At 35.4% G+C, this 14,783-nt stretch overlaps 1 protein-coding gene across 1 annotated transcript; it reads right to left on the reverse strand.

Annotated features, from left to right (window-relative positions):
- Window positions 1-750: 750 nt before the first annotated feature.
- LOC115714576 (phosphoglycerate mutase-like protein 4) lies at window positions 751-14,511 on the reverse strand. The gene is made up of 7 exons (XM_061114478.1): window positions 14,226-14,511; window positions 13,871-13,952; window positions 12,962-13,013; window positions 12,726-12,835; window positions 12,273-12,404; window positions 1,692-1,767; window positions 751-1,209 (listed from the first exon to the last, which is right to left on the reverse strand). The coding sequence occupies exons 1-7, from the start codon at window positions 14,456-14,458 to the stop codon at window positions 986-988; spliced, it is 909 nt and encodes a 302-aa protein (XP_060970461.1). The 5' UTR covers window positions 14,459-14,511; the 3' UTR covers window positions 751-985.
- Between the last annotated feature and the right edge of the window lie 272 nt (window positions 14,512-14,783).

Genomic DNA, 14,783 nt, shown 5'->3' on the forward strand with positions numbered 1-14,783 from the left:
TCTATGTGCCACTATGGTCCTTTTAGTACAATATTCCAAATCATCAAAAGCTGCAAAAGAGGTAATTTTTTTTTAAAAAAAAAATCGAAAAGAATCCTTATATTTGATGAAAAATTGGAAACTTGAGAAAAGTGAGAAAGTACCCATTATTAGGGCCCCCCTTATTTCAATAAGTATTTGCCAAATTCTGTGTTGGGTAATATTTAGGATCAAAGCAGTTGATGTGTATTTATGGCACACAACGACTTGTTTTAAGACAATCTACCTTGAGTTTTCAATTAGGGATAATTTGGTTTCGAATTAGGCTAACAGTCTGTTAATTATTCAATAATAACACGTGTTATTTGGCTAATCATGAGAATTAATGTTAGAGATTAATAAGCAACCGAAGAATAAGATAAGAGCAATGATAGAGATATTTATGACACCAACAAATTTGGGACCCAAATCCTTCGTTTTAGAGTTATCTGTCTATTTTCCAGTCCAACAACTAAAATTTAATCACATCATTACAAAAAATATATTTTTTTTCAAAAAAGAAAACCCAAATAATGTTTATGAAAAGTGACACGAGGTTTGGAATAGTCACTTAAATTTACTGTTTGTTTTATGGATTCTTAAATATATTAAGTGTTGTGAGTTGTGAGGTAAGAAAAAACAGTGACAGAAAACTTAAAATCAAAGATCTTTGCTTTACGTTATGCATAATCGAAAGGAAAATTACAGTGACGAGAGCTATATTGCTTTCAGTTAAAGAAAAAAAGAAACACAAGAATATTGCATTAATAGTCATTTTAGTTACATCTATATCTTAGAATACGGTAATTATAAATATTACAACATTAGTGGTTCAGTCTCTTCCCCAAAGTTGGATGAAAAACTGCTTAAAATAGTGTCCAGTAATTATTTCCCGACACTTTTTCCAGTACTCTGAAGCTTGTTCATGTGTTTGAATTGGTTATTAGAAAATGGCATAATGTAATAACTAACCAGAATTTTTGTCCCCACCAAAACCAGATTCAAGAAAACCTGTTTGATCAAGATGAGAGACATCACCCCGGACCTGTAAGGTCCATTTGTCCCCATCAGACAAGTGAAACACATTGACAGAAGTGTTGAGTACCTTCGGTCCAGTCTTCTCGTTTGGGCAAGCCCTTTTGTACAGCGATCTGATTACGCCTCCATGAGTAACCACAACTACTCGCTCTCCTGAAATAGATACAAAACTTTACTTATTTGCTACCTGTAATTCTCTACCCAAAAGTATTAGACTTGATTTCTTTTAGGGAGATTGAAGGGAATATGTACAAACGTAGGAGTTCAGCTCCAAGGAACATGATGCTATGGATTACCACTTATGAATCATTTTTAAATCAGTTGCAAATTCACTTAACTCTGAAATCCATATATGGAGAATTGGATAGTTATACATGATAATTCCTAGCTAGTTAAAAAACAGTAGAAATAATTACCACTAGTCATGCTTAGTATTGTTCTTAGGATTATGAGTATATATTGACCAAAATAAAGAGCTGTGTGTACTGTAGTGTAGCTGAGTAATTATAGGAATCAATAAATGAAAGAGTATAGGCTCCTTTCCACTTTATAATCATTTAAAACAAGGTTGAACCTAAGTTACAATGCACAATGGTAAAGTCGCAAAAAGGAAAAAAATGGAGGACATAACTCACCTTTATGCTTATTACCGATTCTCTGTAACGCAGAAGTACAGCGTACAAAGAGTTGATCTCGACTTTCACCCCCACCCTTCATGTATGTACAAAAAAAGACATTTCAAAACACCAATTAATTCCAGTGGGTTTTATAAGCTTATATTGGAATTGAAATCAAGAATACTTATTCTGTGCTAAACTCACACCATATGTCATGCAAAGTCAGTAACTCTTAAATTCTATGTCCCCCATAGTAAGCTGGAAGGGGACGGTATCTCATTAAGACTTGGGTCACAAATGTAAACACTGATAGACAAGTCATGTGGGCCACAAATTCCATCTTTGTTTTCTATGGAGTTAGTGGCAGGTAGGTAGGCAGTTACAAAATCTTAAGTAATGACAGACATGCCCTTATTAGAGAGTTAGTAGCAGGTAGGTAGACAGTTACAAAATCTTAAGTATTGACAGACATGCCCTTATTAGACTCATTGTATTAGATTGTGTTAGGTCCTTTTTTGGCAATTTAGTTGTCAAAATATTTCTTAATTAATGTGCATTTTATTGAGCATTCAATTTGTTTTTATCTACTCTAGACCCTTTTTCCAGGGGGAGTTGTGTTTGGTACTTGTGAACTTATTTGGTTTAAAAGTTAGCATGTTTCTTTAGGAATTGTTGGTTTTCGATTGTGTTACTCAGGGGGAGTAGTTATTTGTTATGGCTAACTTTAACTTGCAGGTACTTTGTGTTAAAAATTATTTTGTTCATCTAAAGTGCCAAAGGGGGAGATTGTAAAGTCTTTTTTTGGCAAGTTAGTTGACAAAATAATTTTTCCATTTATGGTAAGATTGGTGTGCATTCATATTCGATTTCTTACCTTATAAATTCGGATTGTAGTTGCCCTTTTCCTTGTTTGGAAAGTTGCACTTTCAGCTGAACTTTCCTTTGTTGAAAACTTCTCAAAAGAGAAGGAATTCTCTTTTGGAAAGTTGTCTTTTTTAGGGAAACTTTGTTTATTGCCTTTTCCTTATTGATTTCGATTGTATCTTGATACAATCAGAATATCTAATCTGTTTTTGGCAGGAATCAAACATTAAAAGAAGATCGGACCCGATTTTAGTAAGTTTCCCGTTTCTGGGCAGATCCGCTGCGTCAGCATCCGAATCTGATGTAGCAGATCGTGTTTCTTTTGGAAAGTTTTTGTACAGCTGCTAATTCGAACTTGTGGTTGCCTCTTTGGTTTCTATGATCTATAAATAGAGCCTAGAGAGCAACCATTCGAATTACCTCTTCCATTATTCATTTTCTACATTTATCTTTTGAGAGAAGAGAGTCTTTCTTTGTTTTGTGAGAGCCTAGTTGTTCATCTAGGTTCTAGTTGTTCTATTTCTGTTCTTACTCTATCCTAGAGGTTGTGAAGAACTACTTGACTGAACAAGAGATTGGTCTTCGGGAGAAGACTTGATAAAGCCTTACTTCGGGAGGAAGTAAGCACTTGGTCTTCGGGAGAAGACTTGTTGAAGCCTTACTTCGGGAGGAAGTAAGCACTTGGTCTTCGGGAGAAGACTTGTTGAAGCCTTACTTCGGGAGGAAGTAAGCACTCACACTTCAAAGACGAAGGGAGTTCGGGCTTGAAGGTGTTTCAAGAAGTCAGATTCATAAAGTGGATTACAAAGGATTGCGGCAATACTTTAGAGGGAGTCTAAACTTGTTTAAGTCAATTGTCTTTGTAATTTTGATACTTTATTAATTGATTTCATTCTCTGGGCGTGGCCCCGTGGACTAGGAGTGTTCGGAAGAACAACGATACCACGTATAAATCTCTTGTGTCAAGTTATTTATTTTTCTGCAAATATTTTATATTCTGCCTGTTCAGTTTTGCTGTAGCAGAATTACTTTCTGCTGCTGCAAACGCTTACAGTTTTTATATTTTCGTATATACAACTGACATTTGCAAAAACACGGTTTTTCAATTGGTATCAGAGCGGGACACTAAACTCTTAGTGTGGTCCTATAACGTTTTTGTTAGAATGTCATTTTTTGCAGAAGGAAGTTCTATTTCTAGACCACCGTTGCTTAATGACTCTAACTATCCTTATTGGAAAGTTAGAATGAGGGCCTTCATCAAATCTCGAGATGAGAAGGCATGGAGAATGGTTCTATCGGGTTGGTCTCTTCCGGTTGAGGCAGATTCTTCGGGTAATACTACTATAAAATCCGAAGCTGGAATGGTCTATTGAAGATGATAAACTTTCTGCCTACAATAGCAAAGCCTTGCATGCTATCTTTAATGGTGTAGGTGAGGGTTACATTAAACTTATATCATCTTGTGTTTCTGCTAAGGAAGCTTGGGAGATCCTTCAAACTCAGTTTGAAGGAACTTCTGATGTGAAAAGATCTAGATTTATCATGCTTCAAACTAAATTTGATGAGCTTAGAATGTCTGATAATGAAACTTTAACTGAATTTTATGAAAAATTATATGACATTGCTAATGAATATTTTGCTCTTGGAGACAAGCTTCGATGATTCTGTTCTTGTGAGAAAAATTGTTAGAGTACTTCCAGAAAGGTTTGATACTAAACTTTTAGCAATGGAGGAAGCTAAAGATTTTAGCACAATGAAGGTAGAAGAATTGATGGGTTCCTTACGTACTTTTGAATTAAATCAACAGATTAAACAAAAGGACAAACCCAAATCCATTGCTGATAAAGGTAAAAGTATTGCTTTGAAAGTTGCTGATAATGAAAATTCTGATAGTGAATGTGATGATGAGATTGCTTTATTAACTAAGAATTTTCAGAAATATATGAAAAAGATGGGAAATAAAAAGAATATTTCGAAAGGTTCAAAAGGTAATACTTTTATTAAACCATCTGTCTCTAACAAAAAGGGAATTCAGTGCAGGGAATGTGAAGGTTTTGGGCATATTCAAGCTGAGTGTGCAAACACATTGAAAAAGAATAAGAAAAGTTTCAATGTCACTTGGAGTGATGATGAAACCGAAAGTGATGAAGATAATTCTGAAAATGTTGCCTCTAACCTACGTTATGTCTAATGTGTTGTGTGATTCACGGTGAAAGCTAGATTGGTATGTACGAATAATACCACCAAACAAGAGGAATCGATTCGGATGAGTGCGAAATCTGTGAAGAATCTCTTGCTGAATCATACAAAGTCATGTATGAAAAATGGATTCAGGTTGCTTCTGAAAATAGAGAGTTGAATAAATTGAATAAAAAATTGTCTCATCAGATTGAAATGTGTGATTTGAAAATAAAAGAATATGAGACAAGTTTTTGTGATAAAGATGAAAAAATCTCTCTATTAAAGAAGGAACTTGAAAATTTTAAGAAAAATGTTCAAATGCTTAACCCTGGATCTTCTATTTGAAAAAGCTCGAATGCGAGGTCGAGAGGTTTCGCAGGCCTTGGTTCTAATGGAATGGAGAGTTCAGGAGTCACGAAGTTTGTAAAATCTAGTGTTCCAACGAATCACCTTGAGGCTACAAACTCTGCCGTAACAGTTTCACAGCCTGTTGCAGCAAGAACAGCTTCTGATGCTGCAAAATCTCCAGGATTTTCGAAAAGAGTAAGATCTCAGGTAAAAAGATTTGTTCCCACTTGTCATTTTTGTGGTAGAAAAGGACATATCAGACCTAAATGTTTCACGTTGAAAAATCTGTTTAAAACAAATTATTTTCATAATTTGGAAAAATCTCAAAAGAAACATAAAGGTTTGAAACAAATATGGGTGAAAAAGAATTGTCTAGCTGGTTTTTCTGATAAAACTGCTGCATCTCAAATGTGGTATTTTGACAGTGGTTGCTCTAGACATATGACGGAGTGACAAGGACTTTTTGACTAACATTCGGCCTATGCAATGTGGAGAAGTCACTTTTGGTAATGGCCTATCCGGAAAAGTTGTTGGTATGGGAACTCTAAATTTTGAAGGGTTACTGGGCGAAAAATGTGATGTTATTTGAAGGACTGAGAGCTAATTTACTTAGCATCAGTCAAATCTGTGATCAAGGGTTTACTGTTTCTTTTGATAGTGATCATTGTTATGTTCTGAATGAAGACAATGAATGTATATTGCAAGGATTTCGATCCAATGATAACTGTTACACTCTAACTCCTGTGTTTACTTGTCATTCAGCTATCAACAACACCACAGATCTGTGGCATGCCAAGCTTGGGCATATTAATTTTAAAAACCTGAAAAAATTGTCAAATGCAGGTATTGTTCGAGGTCTTCCCAAGCTTGGTAAGGAAAGTGAAGGTAAGTGTGAACCGTGTCAACTTGGGAAGCAATTAAAAATCACTCACAAGCCTGTGTCTGATATCAATACCTCAAAGGTATTGGAATTGCTTCACATGGATCTTATGGGTCCAATCCAAGTTGAAAGTTTGAATGGTAAACGATATATCTTTGTGTGTGTTGATGATTTCTCTCGTTTTACTTGGGTAGATTTCTTAAGAGAAAAATCTGACACTTTTGATGCCTTTAAAACTCTTTGTCTGAGATTAAGAGTTGAGAAAGGTTGTAATATTGGGAAAATTATTCGAATTCGAAGTGATCATGGTAAGGAGTTTGAAAATTCTGTGTATGATGATTTTTGCAAGTCTACAGGTATAACTCATGAATTTTCAGCTCCCAAAACTCCTCAACAAAATGGAGTTGTTGAGAGGAAGAATCGAACATTGCAGGAAATGGCAAGGGTGATGTTAAATAGCAAGAAGTTGACAAAGCGCTTATGGGCTGAAGCTATTAACACGGCTTGCTACATAATAAACAGAGTGTTTATTCGTCCAGGTACCTCAAAAACATCTTATGAAATCTGGAAAGGTAAGCGCCCCAATGTAAGTCATTTTCATGTTTTTGGATGTGTGTGTTATGTCTATAGAGATCGTGAGCATATTGGTAAATTTGATGCTAAAAGTGATGTTGGTGTGTTTATTGGATATTCCTTAAACAGTAGAGCTTATCGTGTGTATAACATGAGAACTCAAACTTGTTTTGGAATCGGCTAATGTGGTTGTTGATGATTTTAGAGATTTTTCGAGTTTTCCACGAAGCCAAGATAGATAGTCTCATGGATACTCCTCCGAAGTTGTAACGAGCGAGATCCTGATGCAGCAGAACCCATTGCTGATGCTGCAAAGGACGAATCTGCTGCTACAACTGAAACTGGAGAACCAGAACCGTCTATCTTGACTCATCCAAACATCATCACTGACTCTATTCAGAAAGAACCAAGCACCAGAGTCAAACTGAATCATCCAAAAGATCTCATCCTTGGAAATCCTGAAGAAAGCATGGTAACTCGCGAAGGTATATTAATTTAATCGGCTTTCTTTGCTTTGTTTCTCAATATGAACCGAAAAATGTGAAGGAAGCCATGACCTTTGAGGAATGGCTCAATGCAATGCAAGAGGAACTCAACCAATTTGTTCGCAACAAGGTATGGATTTTGGTCCGAAGACCAAAAGGTATAAATGTTATTGGAACAAAGTGGTTGTTTAAAAATAAAAGTGATGAGTTCGGTACAATTGTGAGAAACAAGGCTCGTTTGGTGGCTCAAGGGTACACACATGTAGAAGGTATTGATTTTGATGAAACTTTTGCTCCTGTTGCAAGATTAGAATCAATTCGTTTACTTTTGTGTATTGCTTGTATTCTGAATATTAAATTGTTTCAAATGGATGTGAAATCTGCCTTCCTAAATGGTATTTTGAATGAGGAAGTTTATGTTGAGCAACCAAAAGGATTCGAAGATCCTCAATTTCCAGACCATGTATACAAACTTGAAAAAGCTTTGTATGGTCTGAAACAAGCTCCTCGAGCTTGGTATGAAAGGTTGACTCAATTCTTACTTTCTCATGGCTATCACAGAGGTAGTGTGGATAAAACTCTTTTCATCAAACATATAAAATCTGATTTTATCATTGCTCAAATTTATGTTGATGATATAGTTTTTGGGTCTACATCTAACCATGAAGTGCAGGTATTTGTTGATCAAATGAAAAGTGAATTTGAAATGAGCATGGTTGGTGAGCTTAATTTCTTTCTTGGTCTTCAAGTGAGACAAATGGAAGGAGGTACATTTGTATCTCAAAGCAAGTATGCTAAGAACCTTGTCAAGAAATTTGGCCTTGAATCGGCTAAGCAGGTAAGTACTCCTATGAGTACCACACTGAAATTAACAAAAGATGAGAATGGAGTAAAGGTAGACACTACACTCTATCGTAGCATGATTGGAAGTCTTTTGTATTTAACTGCTAGTCGTCCTGATATATGTTACAGTGTGGGAGTGTGTGCTAGATATCAAAGTAATCCTATGGAATCTCATGTATCGAGTTGTGAAAAGGATTATTAGATATGTTAATAGCACTCCGATTATGGAATTTGGTACTCGAAAGATACCAATTCAAATCTTGCTTGTTTTAGTGATGCAGATTGGGCAGGAAATGCTGATGATCGAAAGAGCACAAGTGGAGGGTGTTTCTTTCTTGGGAATAATCTAGTATCTTGGCATAGCAAGAAACAGAATTCCATCTCCTTATCCACTGCCGAAGCTGAGTACATCGGCCGGCGGTTGTTGTACTCAACTATTGTGGTTGAAACAAATGTTGATTGATTATGGGTTTGAATTGGGTGTTTTGACTATTTTTTGTGACAATACTAGTGCCATAAATATTTCCAAAAATCTGTTCAACATTCTAGAACAAAGCACATTGACATAAGACACCACTTTATCGGGGAACTTGTTGAAAATAAATCATTGCAATTAGAATATGTTGATACGAAAAACAATTAGGCGATATTTTCACAAAGGCCACTAGATGCAAGTCGCTTTGACTCCCTCAGAAAGTCTTTGGGAGTTTGCATTGTTTAATTTTATTTGTTCATAATTCTTGTACAATAGTGTTATGTGATTCATCTCTAGCTCTTAATCTTCTATCATTGTATGTTGACAAATCATGTTTATGCTCTTGGAATATAATTAGTTAGGATCTCTGTCTGATCATACTTTGTGATGTTGTGTTAAAAGGTTCATGTTACTCCTTATTTGTGTCTAGGATTAAATAATGTTCTTATACAGAGTTGAGCAATTTTTGTTTCAGACTTGTCAGGCTCCTTGCTGGAATAGAGCTACCCATACTGAGGTGTGAAAGCCATCTGATGAGTAAGCTGGAACATTGTAATTAGCAACTATGATGAGGATGCACTACCATAGAAAAGGGCTACCTTCAGTATGGTGTGAAAGCATCCAGTTGCGGGATCAAATTGAAAAAGGCGAAAATGAAAAATCTTGCCAAGGACAATGATCCTATTTTCACTGCACACACTTATGTACGACAAGTGTGTTCAATGCAATAAGTCTCCTCTATTAAAATTAAATTGATAATCCTGGTACACAATTTTCAGTAACATGCATATCTTTTTTCTTAACATCAATTAGTATGATTATTTCATGAGATACTAATTAGTTATTTTCCTTAAAAGCATAACATGTATTTTATTTTGTCAATTGTCAATGATATTTGATTTCTTTGCTTGATTCGAATCACATATATTTATTGTACACATTGTATTTTATTTTCGGTTTTGATTAAAAAAAAAAAAAAAAAAAAAAAAAAGGGAGGCGTGTGACTTGCTTCATGGGTCCAGAAGATCTTGTGCATAAATGGTAAGTATCAACATTCATTCTTCTTTGATTTATTTTTGATATGTTTCCATTTAAAGATTGATCTTTTATATGTAATGTGTCTTTAATCTTGAAAGATTGACTTATTTTTGGAAATATTGTTGGTAATTCTAGTTTCCTTTTATTTTTTTTTAAAAAAAAGGGAAAGAAGTTGCAAGGAGTGGGCAGTTTCCTTTTGTAATCGTGGGCTGGTGGTTTCTCAAATATGTTGAAATTGGTTTCCTTTTTGCTAAACTCTCCCATGTTTATTTCAACCAATTTTTGTGATTCACTCTCACCACCTACCCGATTCTATTTCGTTGTCTCTCTTGCTTGTTTGCTGTTCATTGTCTCTTTCAGATCAAAATAGTGAGAACAAAGAACCTAGGGCATCCCAAAAAGGAAAATGGTGGAATCTAAACAAGCCCCCTCAAATGCTCTTCTTTGCTCCAATCGTCTTGCTTTGCCATGGAGGAGGTTCAGCAAGAGATGTCCAAGCAGTTGTCCTCATTGATCAAGCTTTATGGGGCATAAGTTTTCTTTCTTTTTGTTTTTGTTGGACATATTTCTATCTTTTCATTTCTTTTTGTCTTTGGCCCTTATAGATAAACAAAAAGGGGGAGTAATTGTATACTCAACTGTCTAGGGGGAGTTGAGGTTTGTGTTTGTGTTCATCTTTGGTCAAAGTTAGCTGTTTATTTTGGTTTAATGTTGTGCTTCTCAGGGGGAGTTTTTATGTTTATTTTGCTAACTTTGTTTTGTAGGTGTTTGTTAATTAATAATATTTTGATTATCTAAAGTGCCAAAGGGGGAGATTGTTAGGTCCTTTTTTGGCAATTTAGTTGTCAAAATATTTCTTAATTAATGTGCATTTTATTGAGCATTCAATTTGTTTTTATCTACTCTAGACCCTTTTTCCAGGGGGAGTTGTGTTTGGTACTTGTGAACTTATTTGGTTTAAAAGTTAGCATGTTTCTTTAGGAATTGTTGGTTTTCGATTGTGTTACTCAGGGGGAGTAGTTATTTGTTATGGCTAACTTTAACTTGCAGGTACTTTGTGTTAAAAATTATTTTGTTCATCTAAAGTGCCAAAGGGGGAGATTGTAAAGTCTTTTTTTGGCAAGTTAGTTGACAAAATAATTTTTCCATTTATGGTAAGATTGGTGTGCATTCATATTCGATTTCTTACCTTATAAATGCGGATTGTAGTTGCCCTTTTCCTTGTTTGGAAAGTTGCAGTTTCAGCTGAACTTTCCTTTGTTGAAAACTTCTCAAAAGAGAAGGAATTCTCTTTTGGAAAGTTGTCTTTTTAGGGAAACTTTGTTTATTGCCTTTTCCTTATTGATTTCGGTTGTATCTTGATACAATCAGAATATCTAATCTGTTTTTGGCAGGAATCAAACATTAAAAGAAGATCGGACCCGATTGTAGTAAGTTTCCCGTTTCGGCGTATCCGTTGCGTCGGCATCCGAATACGATGTAGCGAGATCGTGTTTCTTTTGGAAAGTTTTTGTACATCTGCTAATTCGAACTTGTGGTTGCCTCTTTGGTTTCTATGATCTATAAATAGAGCCTAGAGAGCAACCATTCGAATTACCTCTTCCATTATTCATTTTCTACATTTATCTTTTGAGAGAAGAGAGTCTTTCTTTGTTTTGTGAGAGCCTAGTTGTTCATCTAGGTTCTAGTTGTTCTATTTCTGTTCTTACTCTATCCTAGAGGTTGTGAAGAACTACTTGACTGAACAAGAGATTGGTCTTCGGGAGAAGACTTGATAAAGCCTTACTTCGGGAGGAAGTAAGCACTTGGTCTTCGGGAGAAGACTTGTTGAAGCCTTACTTCGGGAGGAAGTAAGCACTTGGTCTTCGGGAGAAGACTTGTTGAAGCCTTACTTCGGGAGGAAGTAAGCACTCACACTTCAAAGACGAAGGGAGTTCGGGCTTGAAGGTGTTTCAAGAAGTCAGATTCATAAAGTGGATTACAAAGGATTGCGGCAATACTTTAGAGGGAGTCTAAACTTGTTTAAGTCAATTGTCTTTGTAATTTTGATACTTTATTAATTGATTTCATTCTCTGGGCGTGGCCCCGTGGACTAGGAGTGTTCGGAAGAACACTGATACCACGTACAAATCTCTTGTGTCAAGTTATTTATTTTTCTGCAAATATTTTATATTACGCTTTGTTCGGTTTCTTTGTAGCGAATTACTTTTCTATTTCTTGCAAACGCTTACAGTTTTTATATTTTCGTATATACAACTGACATTTGCAAAAACACGGTTTTTCAGATTGCTTGTCATGGCTTTAAAAATGATATGGCGTAAATACTTGGTTTCACCACTCAAAACAAAGCTTTTGAAGAGGAGCAGAGCACTAGGTGAAGCAGGTGGATTTTGTAGTAATGCCATAATTTTCGGTTAGGATTACTGTTGTACCTCAGATGAAGTAACACTCACTTTAACTATAGTTCGGTAAACAGAACAAGCACTGGAGTTCATCCTCAGGCAGGCCTGAGGTAATACTCGAACAAGCTGGACCTGCTGCTTCTATAGCTTCAGAGAAAGAAACCTTATAGGGGACTACAGTTTTTTCCCCATATTCGAGCATTAGAATGAGATCAATTACTGATTTATTAATGATTCTTATGATACCAGAATAAAGTGCCATTCAACCATCTAGACATATCATAAGTCTACAGATTATCTTCAACATGGTAATTGATAAGACCTAACGTAGGTCCATGTAGCATGCTTATTGGATAAGATTGATACACCCTGCCTGGATGAGATTTTACGATTGTCCCCCAACGTTCTCCAGTACTGCCCTTTATCACTCAAAAAAACTTAAATGCTCTACAAATTCATATCAACTTCACTCTGTATCAAATGAATTCCAGTTATGGATGGAGTACTTACAGGAATTTCTTGATCTTTACTTGGAGATGTAAAGGCTTTGTACGCCTCAGGACAGGCTTTGACAGCATCACTATATACTTTACCTTGAAGATCCCCTAAATGCCTTTCTCGTAAATCAGTATCTTTAATAACCTAAATTCATGTCCAGCAAAATAAGTCATAAAAAAAAGCAAAGAAATATTTTAATACATAAATAATATGGCTAATCATCCTAAGCATAGATGAGCGTTAGCTTTGAATGATTTTCAACCAATTCCAGATTATTGGTTAAATATATTTGGTTTCATTAGCTGCACGAATATGGATTGTCGAGAACTCGTACAATTTGTAACAAGTACATTTTTTAGTATAAAGAAAAAATCAAAGCTAAAGTCATTTTTCCTTATGTCAATAAAAGATATAAGTAAGGAATCATCATGATTGTTAAATGTGGAAGTTGCTAGTGATTAATACCTCTAATCCACCACATTTGGCTGCAATAGTCTCAGCAGTCACAAGAGCTCTTTTTAAGTCGGAACTGTACACAACTGAGATTTTGGGCTCCTTTGATAACCTTTCAGCCACCTAAAGAAAGCAGAAGCCAAGTACAATCCATTCAGAAGTACAAAATCTAACTTAGCATTTTTAAAACTCCTTCATTGAGATTTTCAGTTAGCATTATAAAAAAGAATTGCCAGCTTACTGCAAGTCTGCAACTGCTTGCTGTCTTCCAGCATCATTTAAATCAATATCCAAATGACCCTGTTCAAGTTAAAAAGATATAGAATTAAAATAGAAACCCATGACAAGAATGCGAGAAAAAGAAGAAGAAAGAAATCAGAGTTCTAGAGAAGATACTGAATGCAAAAAAGAAAAGAAAAAGGTAGATATCAGAGAGTTTTCAAGTAAAACATATCAGACACCCAAACCATACTAGCCACATTCTATAAAGTAAAATGTAAAGTAACAACTAACAAGTAGCCTGTACCTACGCGATGTTATTGCTCAATAGGAGCGTAAATGAAAGTATATAGTCAAGATATTATTCGAAACAGTCAGAGTCTGAGCTTATCAGAGAACTGGTTTCACATTTCAGAAACAGTTGCACTCTGAGCTTATCACAGAAAGATTTATTTCTGGTCTCACATTTCAAACATAAGCATGCTGATTCCATAAATAGTGTAGCAAAGCTCATATTGCAGCTTTACTTTCTAATGACTAATTTTTACACATAAATTTGATATAACCAACATGTAGCTGTGGCGAAATCCTATTTGGGGTTGTCTATTGGCAAACTTAACCAGCCCTTACAAGAATTTGTGTCATGCATAAGTCTGGTCATATAAGGTAGTTCAAGCTTGACAAAAGTGTTTACTTTCACACTCAAACTTTTTGCAAGTGATATTTGGAATTCGAATGCGAAAATGTATACTTCCTTATAATTGAACTTTAAACACAAGAACTAAGAAAGAATTTTGGACTGAAAAGAACCTTTTTTATGCACATATTGTAAATTACATACGTTCACTACATTTAAAAAGTCACCGACAACTACAAACGAAGCTTATATTAATAAAAATTTCAAAATCATCTCAGCTAGCTACTGAATAATAAAATACCTGAATTCTTCCGTCGTGATTCCACTCCGTTTCACCATGACGCACCACAACGATTTCAGCATAAGCAGGAATATTATCGCAGCTGCATTGGTAACGAATATGAATTAGATTATAATATAAAAATTTCAAAAACGAATGTAATGTGCCGGATTTCAGAACAATAATAATAAAATATATAAAAAAAAAAGAGGGAACATCATAAAATACTGATCAAAATTAAAATTTAAATCGGCAATGGAGAATTTTCCTAGAATCTTGGACCGCGCAGTGCTGAAACTAATTGAAAATAAAAAATATTGAAAAACCAGAATAATTTTATTTTCTTGAAAGAATTTTGCTAAAAAAGAGATCGGACCTAGAATCGGACTCGGCCATGGAGAATTCGACCTTTCTGAGAAGGTGAGTTGAGCAGCGAGTCAAAGTCAAGGTCGACGATACGTTACGGCGGAGAAGTTGATGAAGTGCGCGGAATCTGAAAGAGTTGTGAAAGAAAAGATTGGGTGAGCTTTGCGATTTGGACGAGGACGAAGAAGAAGAAGAAAGTAGCCAATTTGCAGTGACAGGGAGACAGGTGGGAACTGCTCTCATTTTCTGAGTTCAAGGACGACGTCAATATATTATTATTACGCTTATCATTTTTGCTCCCAACTTTCACATGCCTTCTAGGAGTGGTTTGGTATGCCGTATTGTAATATATTGTATTGTATTGAATTGTGTTATATTCTATTATATTAATATTATTTAATAGAATAAAAAGATATTTGGTATTGACTTGTATTAATTGATTATGTAAAGTTATAATATATTTTTAATACACTCGATCCCAACACCAACTATGGGTCCGAGTCCCAGGTCCTGGGTAGCAGGTCGGGGTTCGGCTACAGGCCCGGGCCCGGGCTTGGGTTCGGGTATG

This window comes from Cannabis sativa, chromosome 4 (assembly GCF_029168945.1).
Source record: "Cannabis sativa cultivar Pink pepper isolate KNU-18-1 chromosome 4, ASM2916894v1, whole genome shotgun sequence".
NCBI lineage: Eukaryota > Viridiplantae > Streptophyta > Magnoliopsida > Rosales > Cannabaceae > Cannabis > Cannabis sativa.

Bases quoted from the DNA above. Each gene is read 5' to 3' on its own strand.
- LOC115714576 (XM_061114478.1), bottom strand. From the start codon at position 14,458: ATGAGAGCAGTTCCCACCTGTCTCCCTGTCACTGCAAATTGGCTACTT. The intron at 12,836-12,961 runs ACTTGCAGTAAG...GCTTTCTTTAGG, and splicing joins AAGACAGCAAGCAGTTGCAG to TGGCTGAAAGGTTATCAAAG. The intron at 1,210-1,691 runs GTGAGTTATGTC...TATCTATTTCAG, and splicing joins AATCGGTAATAAGCATAAAG to GAGAGCGAGTAGTTGTGGTT.